At 47.7% G+C, this 17,677-nt stretch overlaps 1 protein-coding gene across 1 annotated transcript in view; it reads left to right on the forward strand.

Moving 5' to 3' along the window:
• LMBRD1 (LMBR1 domain containing 1) overlaps positions 1-17,677 on the forward strand; it is a 358,364-nt gene that overhangs the window by 107,016 nt on the left and 233,671 nt on the right. The window contains exon 7 of the mRNA XM_061568975.1: positions 8,131-8,204. Within this exon, the coding sequence (XP_061424959.1) occupies positions 8,131-8,204 (74 nt within the window). The remainder of the gene's footprint in view (positions 1-8,130; positions 8,205-17,677) is intronic.

The raw sequence follows: 17,677 nt of genomic DNA on the forward strand, positions 1-17,677 counted from the left end.
ACTCTTATTTATTGTTCACCTACGTGCAATCGGGGTTAAGATGTAGAATGTGCCGTCTGTTTTTATTGTTTCTTGAAGTAATGGTTTTTGCGGGCCCGTGAGTCACTGAACAGCAGTGAGTAAGGAGCAGCGAGCAGCATCTGTGTGGAAGTGTAAGGAGATATAATTTTTCACAAGCCCGGTCAATCCGTAACCCAGATAATCTGCCCATTGATAATCAAGGGGTAGTGCACATTTTCTTTGATTAAGGAACGAGCTCTTTGGCTGGAGGAGAGGATGAAAGCCTGGAGCCTGGACAGAAACGAGGGGAATCCACAGTGTGGGAAGGAATTCTAGACCGGGGAGTCAGCAGAGGAGAAGGGGTGTGACGTCTCACAGAGCAAAAGGTTTAACTTGGGGCCTTGACACAAGGCCTTGGTTGCTGGAGTTGGAAGGGGGAAAGTGGAGCAGCGTGCACGGCGAGAGGTAGGCCAGGAGCGAGTTGAGGGAATCTGGGAGTTGATCTGGGACTTCATTCGGAGCTATTGGAGGGATCAGAGTATTGTGGTGTGATGTGGTCTTGTTTATAGGCACAGGTGTGAGAAGTCTGGCAATGGAATTATGGATCATTTGGTGATTGAAGATGAGGGATTCGAGGATAAATCGTGACGCTTGATGATAAGGCGGGCGTTGAAACGCCCATTTCGCTATCAACTTGAAATGCCGGACGTTGGATCGACTCGCCCCATTACCTCTCCATGGCCGATAACATAGTACCGGTCCCTCTAAAATATAATAAAAATCGTCCTGTGGATGAACTCACTCTCGCTGTAGGAACGTGGAATTTCCCACCACTGGCTGAGGGACACCGATAAAGACTGCGGCTGGCCGACGCTAAATTTCTCGCTCGTTCGAGGAAGGGAGTCGGGACGGTTTTGTTCGTCGTAATTGTCAAGGAAGTGCTCGGCTTGCCACGGCAAGGTGGCTGGGCCCTTTGTGTTCTGGTCTTTGCTGGAGCCAAAGTGTTCGGATCCACCGCGACTGCTCAGTTTTTAGCATTTCCACCGCATCGGCATGCGAGTTGCTGTGAGGAAAACGGCACTCTGCCTCCACGGCAAAAAGTTAAAACTAAACCATTTTATTATACCATGTAAGGCCCACTGAGCTATATAGCTCTTTTTTCTCCGAAGCGACCTGGCTATCACAAATGATAGCCCAATGAAGTGGATTATCATCACGTGGAAATTTATAGCGGCAAAATACTCAACGCGCGATGTTGATTCTAAATGCGGAGGGAAAAACCGGAGGACCCGGAGAAAAATCCTCGCGACCACGGAGAGAAGATGCAAACTCCAAATATACAGCCGCTGTGGTCAGGATCAGACCCACGACTTCCTGTATACCGGGCGAGGTAGTTAACATCTGGCCACCATTAGCGATCCAAAAAAGGTTTTCTCGGGGAGCCATAATACAAAGCGGGGGGGCCGCGCTTGTGAAAATAGTTGTACTCTATTTAGCGCCAGCATTCTGTCTGTGAGTGCTAAAGCTTTGTCAGCTGTTGCAGTGTTTAGTGTGGACTATACGTACGTGTGCATGCTTGTGTGTACTTACCTACTAGGGTTGCATACCCTTGATCGAAGCAATTCCAGGTGATTATTTTTTTCTTTCTCCAACAACGTGGCATAATGTCATTAATTGTACCGTATGGCTCGTTCACAATATCAAGCCATTGCGGTATTGTGTGTGGAGTGTTAGGAGTACCATTTACATATGTACACAAGTTATATACCGTACTTATACACCATTAAGATATCACCTTTTGAAGCTTGATTAAGAAATACTACAAAACTAGGTTAGGTGAAGAATGTACGGTATTATTTCGCAAACGTTACTCTCTTGATATGCCCCTCACCACCGCCATTTATGTTTTTTGCGGTTTAGTTTTGAAGGTGTTACTGAAATAGCGAGAGTAAAAAGTAGGCACGAGGTAAGAATTTAATACATGAAACAAAACGTGTTTCCATGAAGACAACTTCAATGTCATTTTTGTGTACGTGCGTATATATACTGTACACATGCTTTTTTGCAGCTAACTTTACAGCTGAATTACGGTTGTACTTCCTACTTAATTTCCAACTACTTAGTTTGTTCTTATGAACGCATTAATTTGGCCGAAAACTTTCTCCCATGAATATTTAAACATAAATCTGTTGCAAGTTAAAACTAGCGTACTTTGAAGATGTTATCCAAACTAAGATAAATTTTACCAAGCTGAAACTCGGCACTATTTAATCCGAATAAACCATTATATATATTTTAAAGGCTCGTGCTTCTGCTTGAGAGCATTCTACGTTGTCACTTTTACGAGCACACCACGGACGAGGAAACTGCTCTGTGACGTACGGCTTTTGTGAAGCTAATTTCAGTTTTATTTCCGTTTCATGGCAAAGAAATGGCAGTTACACCCACCGCCTGAATTGACAAATCTCATCGTGTTTCGTAAACTTTGAAAGTGATTTCCGCGGGAACTGTGAATGCCCATTGTCAAGGCAATTACCTCGAGTCACGCAAAGCATTCGCCCCGACGGCTGGATGCAACAATTGTAAAAGTCTCTCTCGAGACCGCACTTGTTTAATTATTTACCAGTTTGTTGTTGTTGGATTTTTTTTTTTTTTACCGCGATTTCTGAATAATGTTTGCAAAAACCTGTCGGCCACTTTCCGGTAACGAGGAAAGATGACTGCAAGGAAATTTCCTTCATATGGAGACACACACACACACACGCGTGTTGATGAATAGCCTTCGGTTAGCCTAAGAGATGGCTGGGGCAAGTTACGTCAGCGAGCGTCTATTAAGGTTGGCGGATCTTATATCGTATGACTTATAGTAGTAGCGCCACATCACGCGGCAACCATACTATCCACCATCTTACACATACTATCCACCATCTTACACATACTAAGGCAAAGCCAAATATCCCCCGTATCGCCTTCACAAATTGTTCAGGCAAATGCTGTTAGCAAGCACCAATGAAGGGTGGCAAGGGCACACGAGGGGGTGGGTGGCCTGCACCACGCCTGGCTGTCTTTGTCTCCCTCGTGGCGATGATTACACACTGCACCAGGTTCTCATTTGAGGTTGAGTCGACATAGGCGGAAGCTCAGGACCATTTTGGATAAGTATCACTTGTTTTGGCCGTGAGTGGGAATCGATGTCTGGTCGCCTCCTACATCCTTGACAGACTTTGGGGGCATGTGCTGGTAGCAATCACCTATGAAGGCCGGCATGGCACACAAAGGGGTGGGTGGCCAGCACCATGCCTGGCTGCCTTTGTCTCCCTCATTTGGATGTATACACATCGCACCAGGTACTCATTTAAGGCTGAGTCGACCTAGGGGAGGTCCAGGCTCGATTCAGATAATCGTCGCTGGTGTTGGCTATGAGTGGGAATCGAACTCGGGCCGTCCGGGTTTGTAGCGCGAGCGTGCTACCACCCCGCATGGACATGCAAAGACAAAGATCTCCCGGAATGCCTTAACAGACAGACATACAAACAGACACACACACACAATCACGATTCCTCAAGCCGAAATGTTATTGCTTAAAAAGTGGAATTAAAGCATCCTTAATCCTCTGGGTAACCTGGCCAGGTGGCACAGTGGTTCGAGGATTTGACTGACAACCCGGGGGGTGAACTTTGCCCATAACTCCTCCGGGGACAACAGTATTTTTTTCTCTCTCACGAACTGACCTTTTAGCACACGGGAATTTTGGAATCTTCACCATACCGCCAGATGGTTGACGACAGAGACCAGCGTCTCCCCCCCAGGGCTCGTTTGAGCAGCGACACACTTTGACCTGGGCTCGATCCCGGGGGCAAGGAAGTCGAGGAAATTGGTCAACGCGGCTGGACCGATGGGACGTCCACTTTGGCGGGTCTCTGTCCTCGATGTCAGTTGGGTTTCCTGTGTTGTAGACCTCTCGATTAGCACGGTTGGCTTCGTACGGTGCGAAAGAGGTTCAACATACAGGCAGTCCCCGGGTTATGGAAGGGTTAGGTTCCGAAGAACCGTAACCCGAATTTTCCGTATATCGGAAACTGAACAATTTCCCCCCCAAAATCAACAATAATATCCGATGGCCGGAAATAGTTGTGCCTCCCCTACCCGATTCCTAGTTCGTTTTCCCTCAGTACTGTATGAGTTCTGTGTGCTACAAAATTAAAAGAATTACGTCACACTACAACAAATTCCATTTAGCATAGTCCTCGTGAAGCTCGGGCTCGGTGAAGGCGGCGTTTTCCCGGTATTCATCCGCGACCTCGCAGCGCCACACTCCTTGCGCTTGTGTAACTATTGCAAACATTTCCGCACGTTGAATTTTTTTTTAACACGAATTATTGTAGCATTTCTGTACAGTCAGGCCTTCCGTAATCCAGGGGATTGCCTCTACGTTCATTTCAAACTAACAGCTCATTCCGAATACCAACTGCATACAGTGATTCAAACAGAATGAAGCACATCCATATCCTCACCACGTGCACTCTATCCACATGGTGATGTTCATAGAGATGATGATGATGATAATGGTGATGGTATATAACACGCATGTTGAAACACGCGTGGTTTCCTGTTGCAATCTTTTACCAACAAGAATACCGACTGTGTGTACGTGATGCATCGTAAACCGCTGATGTTTGTCGCAGTGAATACGCAGCGTCTCAAACATTGAGGCCCTGTGTGTGTGTGTCACCCTGTGTGTGTGTCACCCTGTGTGTGTATGCATAGCGAGTGGGAGCGGCAGTGTAGCGCTTAGCGCGCTGCGCTACGAACCCGGCGACCGAGTTCGATTCCCGCTCACGGCCAATACCGGTGACGATTATTTGAACCGGTCATGGGCCTCCCCTAGGTCGACTCAGCCTCAAATGAGTACCTGGTGCAGTGTGCGAACATCACCACTAGGGAGACAAAGGCGGCCGGGCGTGGTGCTGGTCACCCACCCCCTCGTGTTTTGTGCCGGCCTTCATAGGTGCTCGCTAACAACACTTGTCCCAACAGTCTGTTAAGGCTATACGGGGGATCTTTGCCTTTGTTTATTTGCTCAGCGAGTGCTACAAATTACTTGTCAAAACATGAATAGGTGTGCAAATTTGTGTTTGTATGCGTATATCTGCAGACCAGCGTCACCTCTCTTATATATTTTTTTTACAATTCCTGCTTATAATTCGCACATGCACGCGAGCATATGCAGGGGTGAGTTTTGTATCCAACAAATTGTCAGGTTTTTTATGGTTATTTTTAGGGGACAATTTCAGATCTTTGCGCAGACATTCCAAGTCACTTCTAGATTTGAAGCTTTCGTGACTGCAAGGATTCATATTCTTAGGTTTTTCGCTAAAGTCACGTAGGTAAAAATTAAAATAAATAAAAGTAAAATAGAAATAAAATACAAATCACGACGTTTCGGAGGCAACACAAGCTTCCGTCTTCAAGTGGAACCGTCACAGCACGATAGCTGTATCACAGCACGATAGCTGTATCACGTGATACAGAAATCGTGCTGTGACGGTTCCACCTGAAGACGGAAGCTTGTGTTGCCTCCGAAACGTCGTGATTTCTATTTTATTTTTATTAATTTTAATTTTTTACCTACGTGACTTTACCGAAAAAAACCTAAGAATGTTCCAAGTCACTTCCGCGTCACGTACCAAGGCGCGGATGCCTTCGTGCTGACGACGATGGCGATGCTAACCGACTCGACGCGTGGCCACTTTCTGCGGTAAAAAAACCTGAGTAAGTAACGTTTGTATTCGGTGATGTCACTTTCGGTTTATGAGTCAATCCGAAACAATAAAACATTCTGGAATCGTTCCAAATTACGTAGCGAAGCCTGATTTTTTTCAACACTTCCTGATTCAAAAATGGAGAGCACATGCCTCATCTGTACTCTATCTTCACACTTGCGTTGCATTTACTGCATACTTATAAGAGGTGTTCGCAATTCGGGATGTCACGATGTCAAGTCCCAGTCACTTACTGACTTGGCCTATGATTCATTTGAGGTGGATATCATTGGTGGTACCACTTTGCATCCAATCCATCAACATTGATAATTATCTTTTAAATTCTCCCCTGCCCCACCATGGGAATGTGGAATTTTTGCCGCTTGTTCAAGGAGGCAAATAATCTGTTGGTTCGCTCATATCGTCTTGTCTCTGTATAATAAAAACAAATTGGAATTGTGCATATTTATATCTAGACAGAAATAACCTTTACGATTCCTAATTAATTAGACTTACCAGCTATGCAAATAGTTTCCAATTAGTGTCATTAGGTGATTAAAAGTGAGGTGCACATATTTAATTATGAATGTTGAGGTTTACCAGTTCGTTTGTTATGGTTTTTCTTGTGTAGGAGAAGAGCCTGGAATGGTGACTCACCTCAGTTGTGTCGCTTGGTTTGCGTGCTGTGCTACAAACCCGGCGGAGCAAGTTCCATTCCCGGATACGTCTTAAAATCAGTGACAAGGAGGATCTGAACCTGTCTGGGGCTTTGCCTAGATTGACTCCGCCGCCTTAAACGAGTACTTGGCACAGTGTATAAGCAGCAGCACCGGGGCGATCTTTAAACACCGTGGTTATGGCCACACAACATTCGCATTTGCCATGCCGGCCTTAATAGGTACACTCCATTGGGCCTTGCCTCAACAGTCTATATGGCTAACGCCCAGGGTGATCGTTGTCTTTGTGTGGAAGTGCAGTGGTTCGTACAATCTGCTATGATTCTAGTGGCCCGGGTTTAATTCTTTGCCATGGATGACATCAGTGGCAAAGGCTATCTGAACATATCCTGGCCTTCCCCTAGGTTAACTCCACCTTAAATTAATACCTAGCCTGGGAAATAAATAGTCAGCACTGGTAGGTGCTCATTTACAGCATTTGCCCCAGCAGTCTATGAGGCTATACGGGATTCTTTGGCTGTGCGTGCACAGTTCGCAGAGCTGAGATTTTAAATTGAAATTAAAAGCGAACTTAAATGAACCGACTAGCATTGCCAAGGCAGTTTCTCATCAGGTTATTCAATTAGCGTATAAAATTCCATCCTGTAACATTGTGGTTGCTTGAGCAACAGAGACAGATGACACCTTATACCCATACAATAATTACGCATGTGTGTGTAGGCGCTTGTTTTGATGCGTTTGCATTGCACATTTGTACAACTGAGTGGGTGCGTGTATGCATGTTAATGTGAATTCTTGAGATAAAATGCTGTGCTTTATTATTGGCTCTGGAGGAACGATGATATTCTGCGTTAACCTTGGACCAGGATGTTGAACTCTTAACCTTTTTGGCACGACGAACTCTGAGCCACGACATCGCCCAGTCAGATGAACAGCAGTGGCAGTAATTCACCCTTATTTAGAAGCAGGAGAGATCTCGGAGAGAAGTTTCATTTCTTGCTTGGCCGTTAACTTCTCATTCATGGCCAAAGGGCCTCCCCTCCAATGTCTCCCACTCTTCACAAACTCTGCCCACTTCCATCCAGTGCCCTCCAAATCATCTCCCTTCTCCTCAAGCCATCTCATTCACCTCCCACGAGCCTTTGCTACGTTGTTCATTTTGCCAACCTGTCATGTGGTGTCCTAGCTAGGTGCCCTATCCCATCTCCATTTCAGCTTGTTTCACTTTGTAAATTACATATTATGCTACTCTTCTCATACACAATGGTCCATACATTCAATATTTAAACATATATTCTTTGCGAGTACGGAATGTGTGTTTGTGTGAATATATGGCGGTGCATCTGAAAGCTATGCATGTGTGTCTGCATTTATATTTTTGTTTCTGTGCATATGCAAGTCTCTGTGATCGTATCTTTAGTGTCCTTACGTAAATATATGTATACCTGTAAATGTGTCTGCTTGAGTGCGTGTGTCCGTGTATATATTCTTGTGTGCATGCGTGTGTCTGCTCACGTGGATACTGTGTGCATTGGCAATCTGTTTATTGTGTCTGCGTGTTTAGACCTGTGTGAATGTGTCCCGTGTAGCCATTTAGATCGCTCACGGAAGCATTTGTGTTCGTGTGTGTATGCACACCGTGCGACTGTGTGACTGTGCGTGTGTGCGTGCGTGTGCGTTGCTCATCACAGATGGTGTGGACGCGTTGGCCTTTTCCATAAGCACCTTGACGCTGGCCGGAATGCTGTGCCTCATCATCTACACGGTAAGAGAGTTGCACCGTTTGCCGCCACCACCGCCACTTTCTGTCACTCACTCCCAACCTCGCCGGGAACCCCGCGGCCACTCTCAAAGTCCCAACCCACCAATTTCCGTCCTGATTCACCGTGCCAATGTTTCCCACGCTGCCCCCCCCCCACACACACACACTACCCGTGATGCATGACTCCGCCTATTCTCATCCCCTCCTGCACCCACGCCTCTCCCCCATCCTCCCTGTCTCTCTCTCTAAACTCTGTCAGCTCTCAGCGCTCACTTTTCCTCCCTCTCGCCTATTTCCAATTCCCTCTTTGACCCCCCCCCTCCCCCATTTTGCATTTCCCCACACGAAGAAAAAGAGTGTGTTGCACCATTTAGCAATATTTACAGTCCAGTTGGAGGTGTTGTATTTTCCCAACGCACAAAACACAAAGATGCCCCATTCAACCTCACGTAGGCGCAAGTGTTGTTCGCGAGCATCTATAAAGGGCAGCGTGGAGCATGTGAGAGAATTGTGTTCATAATACCATGACCATCCACCTCTGTTACCAGTACTGGTGTACGCAAAAATCACGTACCTGAATAAAGCAGTCAATTTAAGGGCGAGTCATCCTAGGATATTCCCAAGCCAGGATTAGATCACAGTTGCCACTGTGCTTGTGATGTGTTTTTGCCAGGAATTTAACGCAGATGCGTTGTGTTGTAGTGCACTGTGCTCTCTGCGATGCCAACAACCCTGTACTGTCTACAAAGACCCCCCGTATTGCCCGAACAGACTGTTGGGACAAGTGCTGTTAGCGAGTAGCACCTATGAAGGCCGGCACGGCACACGAGGGGGTAGGTGGCCAACACCACGCCCGGCCGCCTTTGTGTCCCCAGTGGCGATGTTTAAACACCGCACCAGGTGCTCATTTCAGGCTGAGTTGACCTAGCAGACGCCCAGGACTGGTTCAGATAATCATCACTGGCATTGGCCGCGAGCGGGAATTGAACTCCTGGCAAGACGATAGCGCAATGCGCTAACCACTGCGCCACCGCAGATGGACACAAAGACAACAACAACAACCGCCATTCACCACTAAGTGGTGGTGACGTCACCACGACGCTTGTGCCAGGCCATGTGCACCTTGGACACACACATAGATGGACACAAAGACACACACATGGACACACACACAGACGGAGACAAAGACACACACATGGACACACACACAGACGAATGCAAAGCCACCAGAGCTTGGCCCCAACTTCTCGCGTGACGCGCTCCTTGTTACCGCAGCCGCCTCTGCGGTTCCTCTCTTTCCTGACGGCGGCAGCAGAAGCAAGCGCGGTAATTTATACCCAGGGGCCAAATTTAACCTCTGTCCCATGCGCGACTGTCACCCGATTATAATTGCCTTTCACATTGCTCCTGCAGTGGGGTGAAATGCTATGGTGGGTGGCGGGGGATAGGGGGGGGGTGCAACGGTTAGAGCGCTCTGCTACGAACCCGGCGACCGGAGTTCGATTCCTCCGCTCACGGCCACCAATGCCGGTGATGATGATCTGAATTGGTCCTGGTCCTCGCCTCGGTCGAATCGGCCTCATGTGCCGTGACGGCCTTCATATGTGCTCTATAGCCGCACTTGCCTCAGCAGTCTGTGAAGGCTATGGGGGGGATCTTTGTCTTTGTTGGTGGGGAAGAGGTGGGCGGTGTTGGAAGCAGACCTTAATCAGCTGCTCCGAGAAGGGAAACGGTTGGCGGTCTCGTTCGCACCGCACGAGCGTAGCCCGGCTCCACGTTCGCCTTTGCCGCTCGCGATCGAGCAGAGCTCAAGATGGTCGCCTCGTGATTGCCCAGCCTCACAGCCAGTAGTTTGTCTGGCTCTGTGTTAAACTAAACGACTAAACTGTTTCTGTTATTTTAGCAGGTATGGCCCGCTGAGCTGTTTATCTCTTCTTCAGAAGTGACCTGGCTATCACAAATGACAGCTCGACAAAGTGGCTTATTGCGTGGAAAGTTAGAGCGGCCAAATACTCTGGACGCATGTTTCTAAATGTGGAGGGAATAGCTAAAATTATACAGGCGTCAGGGTCGGGATCGAACCCATAACCTACTCCCTACCAGGCGCGAGAGATAGAGAGAGTTAACATTTAGCCCAACGTGTGTACATGCTGCAGTATAAAACCATAAGGCGTTTCGATTTTACGCCCACTGATCATGCAGGCTGCAAGTTGCAGGCAGGCTGCTGTGTCCTCGCGAAGGTGCTTTAATGTACGCATGTTTGTATGGATGTTGAACTTCTTTCGCACCGTACGTAGCCAACCGTGCTAATCGGAGGCGAAACTTTCAGAATTGCCAGGTGTGGTGGCACATGGCTGTGTTCCAGCACCAATTGGTGGATCACTTTGACCTCATTGTATTCCGTAATGCCCACTCCACCGAGTGATGTGACTTCGTGAGCTTATTGTTTAGATATGTTAAACATGTTACTTTAAGCGATTGACTTTGGGCAGGACACATCGCTTGCTACATGGGAGTTGATGGTTGAGACTCTGACAATGGAGTTCACCCAAAGGATGGCAACATGCCCAAAAGGATGAATGGGCGCATGTGCGGAAGCTCCGTGTAAAGTTGCATCTCAAGACTCCGTGAGGAATGGTAACGGCTTGGGGGGGGGGGGGGGAAGGCTTACATCCAGCAGTCGATAGAGCACTGCTGCTCGTGACTTGGTTTTACATGCTCTTTCCTTTGCTGCCGATTGCATCTGGCCTCGATTGCCGAAGCGATACGTCGTCGTGAGATGTATTTAATCGCAGAGCTGAATTAACATGTCGGGGACAATGCAACTTCCACGACCATTTGGCATAAAATGGCCTCATTGTCACTCTCCACGCGAACATAATGACGAAAGACGTTTGTCAGCGTGTAATGTAAAAATGAAACGCATTTGTGTTGGCGCTGCGTGCGGCTGTGATAATGAGAGACGTGTTTGTCACGCAGGGCAGTGCGCTGTGGTTGTTTACTTGGTATTTATCGTGAACACGTGGGGGGTGAATCGGCGTCGCCCGCGGAAGTGCTCCCCGTGTTCAATTAGTCTTTTGGTTGATGAAATAAATGCAAACTTGAAGATAACACGTTATGAATGTATCGTAAATTTCGATTTAAAGCTTTCGTGACTGCAGGCATTCATCTTCTTGGTTCTTTCGGTAAAGTCACGTAGAAGGGAAATAATAAAATAATAAAAATAAAACATAATAAAATAATTCTCACAACGTTTCGGCCACAAGACAGCGTCTGAACGTTGTCTTTCCGACAGCCCTGTTCTTCACCTGAGGACGGCTGCTTGCGTTGTGTCCAGCATGTGCAAAACGTTGTGCGGAGGAAACTTATTTTTTACATTCTGGTACAACCCCTAGACCGACGGAAGCAAAGTTGAGTTGTCTGGACTTCCTGTAAATTAGGTAATTGAGCCATTTTAGGTGACCGCTAAGGATCTATATTACCAACGACTATTCCACTGCTCCCACCATCTGTTCAGACGAGTGAGTGGTTCACTCTTTCAGTGTGACTTGTAGGTGGTTGTTGGTGGATCGCACAGAAATGTAAGCTTTGTGAGACACCGGCATTTGGGATCATAATGGGGCACGTGTCGGAGGCAGGAGCGCAAGTTGGTTCCTTTCGGTCCGTTGAGATAGACTTTGAGTGTTACTTACCCCCTCGTTGTATGTGTAATGGGTTCCGGAGACACTTTGTAGATGCAACTTCTTTATTACAATACACCACTCCAACAGTCCTGATATACTGTTACAGCCTAGGGACACAGCCTACTTTTAGCGAGCCTGACACTGGCTACGCTCTCGGGTCCTCCGGCTACAATTACCCTAGGAGAGGCTACCTGAACCGACCCAGCCAAGGTGCGGGTCTAGACTCTGGCTTCCTCGGACCTCACCCTTACAAGGGCAAAGGGCCGGGAGTCCCAGAGTCCCACCACTGGCCCGCACAGCGTCCCGGCCCTCACAAGGACAAGCGGGGCGTGGGGGTCCAGGGTCTTAAGCTGGCTGGTCTTCGTACTTCACCTGCGACTGGTCCCGATCGGCTGGGGAGGTCCCCTTTTATGCCCCTTTGCCCATCGAGGGGTGGCATTGCGTGGGATCGTAGATCCCCCGCAACGCCCCCGTTGGTGGCGCCGAGGGGATTACCTGTCTGGGGTCCTGAGCCCCCAGCAGCCCCTCCCCTCTTGGGCTTGCACGGCAGCCCCTCCCCTGGCGGTACGGGGTACCCTTGCAGATGGGCCCCATCTACCACTGCCAGTAAGCGTGGCCCATCTACGGCACTACATATGCGTGGAGTTTCCCTCGCATGCAAAAGAACAAAAAAATATAAATGCAAAATATTAGCTTCCGGCTCTAATGAGCATCCGGCACTGTTCATTTCTTCTGATATCCCTCAGACGTTGCTGGAAATGCCATATTCCCTCTGTTGGGGTTCAGTCTCTCCCTCTGCAGAGCAACGACTGCTGATATCTGACAAAATGGAACTTTATTATTGAGCCGATTGTCGACTGAGGTTTGAGATTCGAGACATTCCATTTGTGAGTTGAGTGCTCGTTCACAACGCTTCCCGTCCAGACACAAATTACCCTTTCCTTTTCGCTGAGCCACTAGAAATTAGGTAGACTCCTTGGTTCTTTCGGTAAAGTCATGTAGAAAGTAAAAAAAATAATAGAATACACGACGTTTCGTTTGCAACACAAGCAACCGTCATCAGGTGTGAAAGAATGCAAGCTCGGAGAGAGAGAGAGAGAGACAAAACACAGACACAGAGATAGACACACAGAGAGAGAGACACAGAACAAGGCCTCTGTGGCGAGGCATTATATAGAGAGGAGGGGTGGGGCAGAAAAAGTCAACATTCCCTATCACCAGTGATAGTGAATGTTTTCATGGAGAAATTTGAAACAGATGCTATCCAGACATCCACCCTACGTCCTTCCTTGTGGAAGAGATATGTAGATGACACTTTCGTTATTTGGCCACATGGCCTGCCAGCTTTGAATCGATTTCTCAAACACATCAATTCCATACACCCATCCATCAAATTCACCATGGAAGTGGAGAAGGATAGTAAGCTACCTTTGCTGGATGTTTTGTTTGAGAAGAGACCTGACGGCTCGTTGGGACACTGTCTACAGGAAATCCACCCACACAGATTCCTATCTGAAACCTTATTCCCACCACCATCCGGCACAGAAGAATTCCCTCATCAAAACACTACACCATAGGGCCCACTGCATTTCCGACCAACACCACCTAGCCAGTGAACTGGAACACGTACACCAGGCCCTCAAGATTAATGGGTACTCGGACCGCATTATTCGCAAAGCTGTTTCTCCAACCATGGAGAAACAACCCCCTGAGAAGCCAATCAAAACCATCATGTTACCATATATCGCAGGCGTTACCAAAAATATTTCCGAAATCTTAAACAAACACAAGATCCAGGTCCGATTCAATACAGTACACAAAATCCGTGACCTAATCCCATCTGTGAAGGATGCCATTCCTGACATGCAATACCCTGGAGTCTACAAACTGAGTTGTACCTGCGGCAGCAGTTACATCGGGGAAACGAAACGACATGTCTCGGACCGTGTCCGCGAACACAAGGCAGATCTGAAACACGGCAGAACCAATACCTCTGCCGTAGCTGACCATTGTTATAACGCTGTGGGCTAGCATTATATTGTTTTTTTTCGAGACCAAGATACTCTGCAAACCTTCGGGCAACTTTCAAAGGTTTGTTCATGAAGCCATCCAGATATATAAACATGGACATAACTTCAACCGAGAAGATGGATACAAATTGAGCAATCATTGGAAGGATGTTATTAACCGGGTGAAACCCTAACTGTTTTATGGTTGTTGTCTATCATATCTGCCGGGTACTAGTCTATTTTACACGCTTTCTATTAACTCACTTTGTCTGTTGTTGTTGTATCCTCAAATCTTGTAACTCAGTTTGAACCCACTTCCCAATGTGGTATTGACTGCAAACTTGGTATACTTATGTCATACTGATGACAATACTATATTCTATAATAAATATATATATATATTTTCAAACATTCTTTTTTATATTTTATGTTTCGGCCTGGGTCTAATTGTCCACGCTCAACTGACGTTGGCTGTAAATCACCATAGTCCCTTACGTTATGGCAAGCCTCGGGCCCACTTCCTGGAGTCGTGGAGTTCTGCCATTACTCGTACGGTACATTTGATTAAAGTGTTTTTTTTTATATTACTTATTTCCGAGTTAACCCCCCCCCCCCCCCATTTCCTGCTCTCTCGGCCTCCCACTTCCAGCCCCGCCCACTTCGCCCCCCCCAGCCTCACGTCCCTTTCCTAGCATCCACGCAGCCCCCCCCCTCTCTCACCCCCCTTGCCCCTCCCCCCTTTCTTACCTATATAACCTTCTAGCACGGCAGCTCTCGCTCTCCCACTTCAGCAAAAAAAAATATTACTGTGGTTTTTCCACCTGATGATTGCTTGTGTTGCAATCGAAACGTCGTGATTTATTTTATACCTACGTGATTTTTACCGAAATTACCAAATTAGGTATAGTTTGCAAGTTTTGCATCACAATTTGTGGGAAGGTATTGACTGCCACGGATATAATGTCATTCTTTGTACTTGAGACTGCTAATTATAAGGCAGTAAACCAAGTCGTTTTTCATTTGGTTCATGGCTTTGGGGAGGCCATCACGTAAAACAATGTCCATGCGATCACGCCTCATTGTCCTCTTTTACCAAATAAAAACAACGATTTTGACTCCAAACCACAAAAAACTGGTCGAGATAAAATAAACAAATGAGGAAATTGACATCACAAATAAATATATTTAACGCACTGCACGAATCATCATCACGTGTATGCTTATTAATCTCTAAGTTATTGTATAAAACCCCGACACAGGCGCACGCAAGTGGCTTTCTTGCGCGAACAAATGACATCGGGAAACAAATAAGCAGCTTGCCTTGCTGTATTGTCATGCATGCGCTGGCAGGTGGCAGTGACGTTTTAAAAGCACACTTTTTTTTTGGAGCCCGCTGTAAAGCAATGTGTCTGCATTCATTTGAAACTCATTTACTCATTGCAGAAGAACATGTTTCTGTGGGACTGTCTCGGCCACAGGCAGACACTGCAATATGAATTGTATTTCTTTTTTACCATCAAACAATCCAACTTAATTTTGTTGCAAGCTTATATTGGAAAGTGTAACAAAAATATATATAAATTAACAAGGCGCTGCAAAGGCTGGAATGACTAAATGTTAGGGTTGTATCACTGCCGCTGAAATACGGTCATGTTTGTTGTATGGCTATCATCGTTTGGGTCGATAAAACAAGTACCATTTAATGTAGGAAATCAACAGTGGCTGTTCGGGTTTTCCTGGCCCCCACCATATGAATGTGGAATTTCCACCACTGGCTCAGGGCCACCATTTAGAAAGAAGTGCTGCTGAACATTGAAGCGTTGAGATGCGTCGACTTGGAAAAACACGATAGTTGTAGTATTGTTGTTGTTGTGTGTCTAGCCAGGACAGCCTCACGTAGACTCACTACTCATTTTGAAGGCATTTGTAGTTAGTACATTTGCATTTGACAATTTATTTGTAAAAAAAAAGCGTTGTTTTCTGCTTGTGGAAGTGTAATGCGGGCGTAAACGGCCTCGCGAATATGACGTAACGGGGGGGAGGAGTTAGGTCACGTGGGGAGAAGGGAAAGCTCTTAAGGGCGGTAACCGGAAGAGACGGGAGGAGAGTGTAAGAATAAAGACGGGAGGAGGCCACACAGGGCAGAGAGTGGAGAGTGGCGCGATCGCCACAGGACGGGACTCGGCACCGTTGGTCAGCGGTGTCCGGGCACGGGGGAGACGGAGAGCAGCGGTGGGGCTGTAGAGAGAGCAGCCGAGAGACTGCAGAACGGACGGAGAGGCTGAGAGGAAAGCCAGCAGCGGAGCTGCATCGGGAGCCAGGAGAAAAGGCTACGTGAGCGACGGCAGCAGAAGGGCTGCCGAGCGGGAGGTGGAGAAGGCTCTGAGCGAGGGCCGTGCGGGGCGAAGTTGTACGAACCCAAATAAAGGACAACGGAGACAGACACAGTGAAAGAGTCCTTTATTACAGAAGGAAACCAACATACCTGGATAAAACCCTTCCTACCTACGAGGGGATACATTTGAAACTCTATCCAAGCATGTCCCAATTCCTACAGGAATCAGCTATAGGTGGATGCGTCACTAGTTTCAGGTTTTAGACTGACCTTTAGACATGGTCAGGACCCATTCAGACTGTGAGTCCATCCTGCAAGGGAGACTTGGGAATAAGAACGCTGCAGCAAGCATCTGATGCTGCTGTGGTCAGGGCTGGAAGTGGGAAGAAATTGCTGGTGGAACTCAAATGATTCCCCCCACCCCCACTAGATCTGGGTGGAGGAGCCTCGCTGTGCATCTCTGTGTGTGTCTGTGGGTCTCTGTGTGTGTCTGTGGGTTGCTGTACGTGTCTGTGGGTCTCTGTCTCTGTGGATCTCTTGTGGGTCTCTGTGTGTGTCTGTGGGTCTCTGTGTGTGTATGTGGGTCTCTGTACGTGTCTGTGGGTCTCTGTGTGTGTCTGTGGGTCTCTGCGTGTGTCTGTGGGTCTCTGTGCGTGTCTGTGGGTCTCTGTGTGTATCTGTGGGTGTCTCTGTGTGTCTGTGGGTCTCTGTACGTGTCTGTGGGTCTCTGTGTGTGTCTGTGGGTTGCTATACGTGTCTGTGGGTCTCTGTCTCTGTGGATCTTTTGTGTGTCTCTGTGGGTCTCTGTGTGTGTCTGTGGGTCTCTGTGTGTCTGTGGGTCTCTGTACGTGTCTGTGGGTCTCTGTGTGTGTCTGTGGGTCTCTGTACGTGTCTGTGGGTCTCTGTGTGTGTCTGTGGGTCTCTGTGTGTGTCTGTGGGTCTCTGTGTGTGTCTGTGGGTCTCTGTGCGTGTCTGTGGGTCTCTGTGCGTGTCTGTGGGTCTCTGTGTGTGTCTGTGGGTGTCTCTGTGTGTCTGTGGGTCTCTGTACGTGTCTGTGGGTCTCTGTGTGTGTCTGTGGGTATCTGTGTGTCTGTGGGTCTCTGTGTGTGTCTGTGGGTTGCTGTATGTGTCTGTGGGTCTCTGTCTCTGTGGATCTCTTGTGTGTCTCTGTGGGTCTCTGTGTGTGTCTGTGGGTCTCTGTGTGTGTCTGTGGGTCTCTGTACGTGTCTGTGGGCCTCTGTGTGTGTCTGTGGGTCTCTGTGTGTGTCTGTGGGTCTCTGTGCGTGTCTGTGGGTCTCTGTGTGTATCTGTGGGTGTCTCTGTGTGTCTGTGGGTCTCTGTACGTGTCTGTGGGTCTCTGTGTGTGTCTGTGGGTCTCTGTGTGTGTCTGTGGGTCTCTGTGTGTGTCTGTGGGTTGCTGTACGTGTCTGTGAGTCTCTGTGTGTGTCT

This window comes from Lethenteron reissneri, chromosome 42 (genome assembly GCF_015708825.2).
Source record: "Lethenteron reissneri isolate LAM-NWPU_2019-01 chromosome 42, ASM1570882v1, whole genome shotgun sequence".
Taxonomy (NCBI): domain Eukaryota; kingdom Metazoa; phylum Chordata; class Hyperoartia; order Petromyzontiformes; family Petromyzontidae; genus Lethenteron; species Lethenteron reissneri.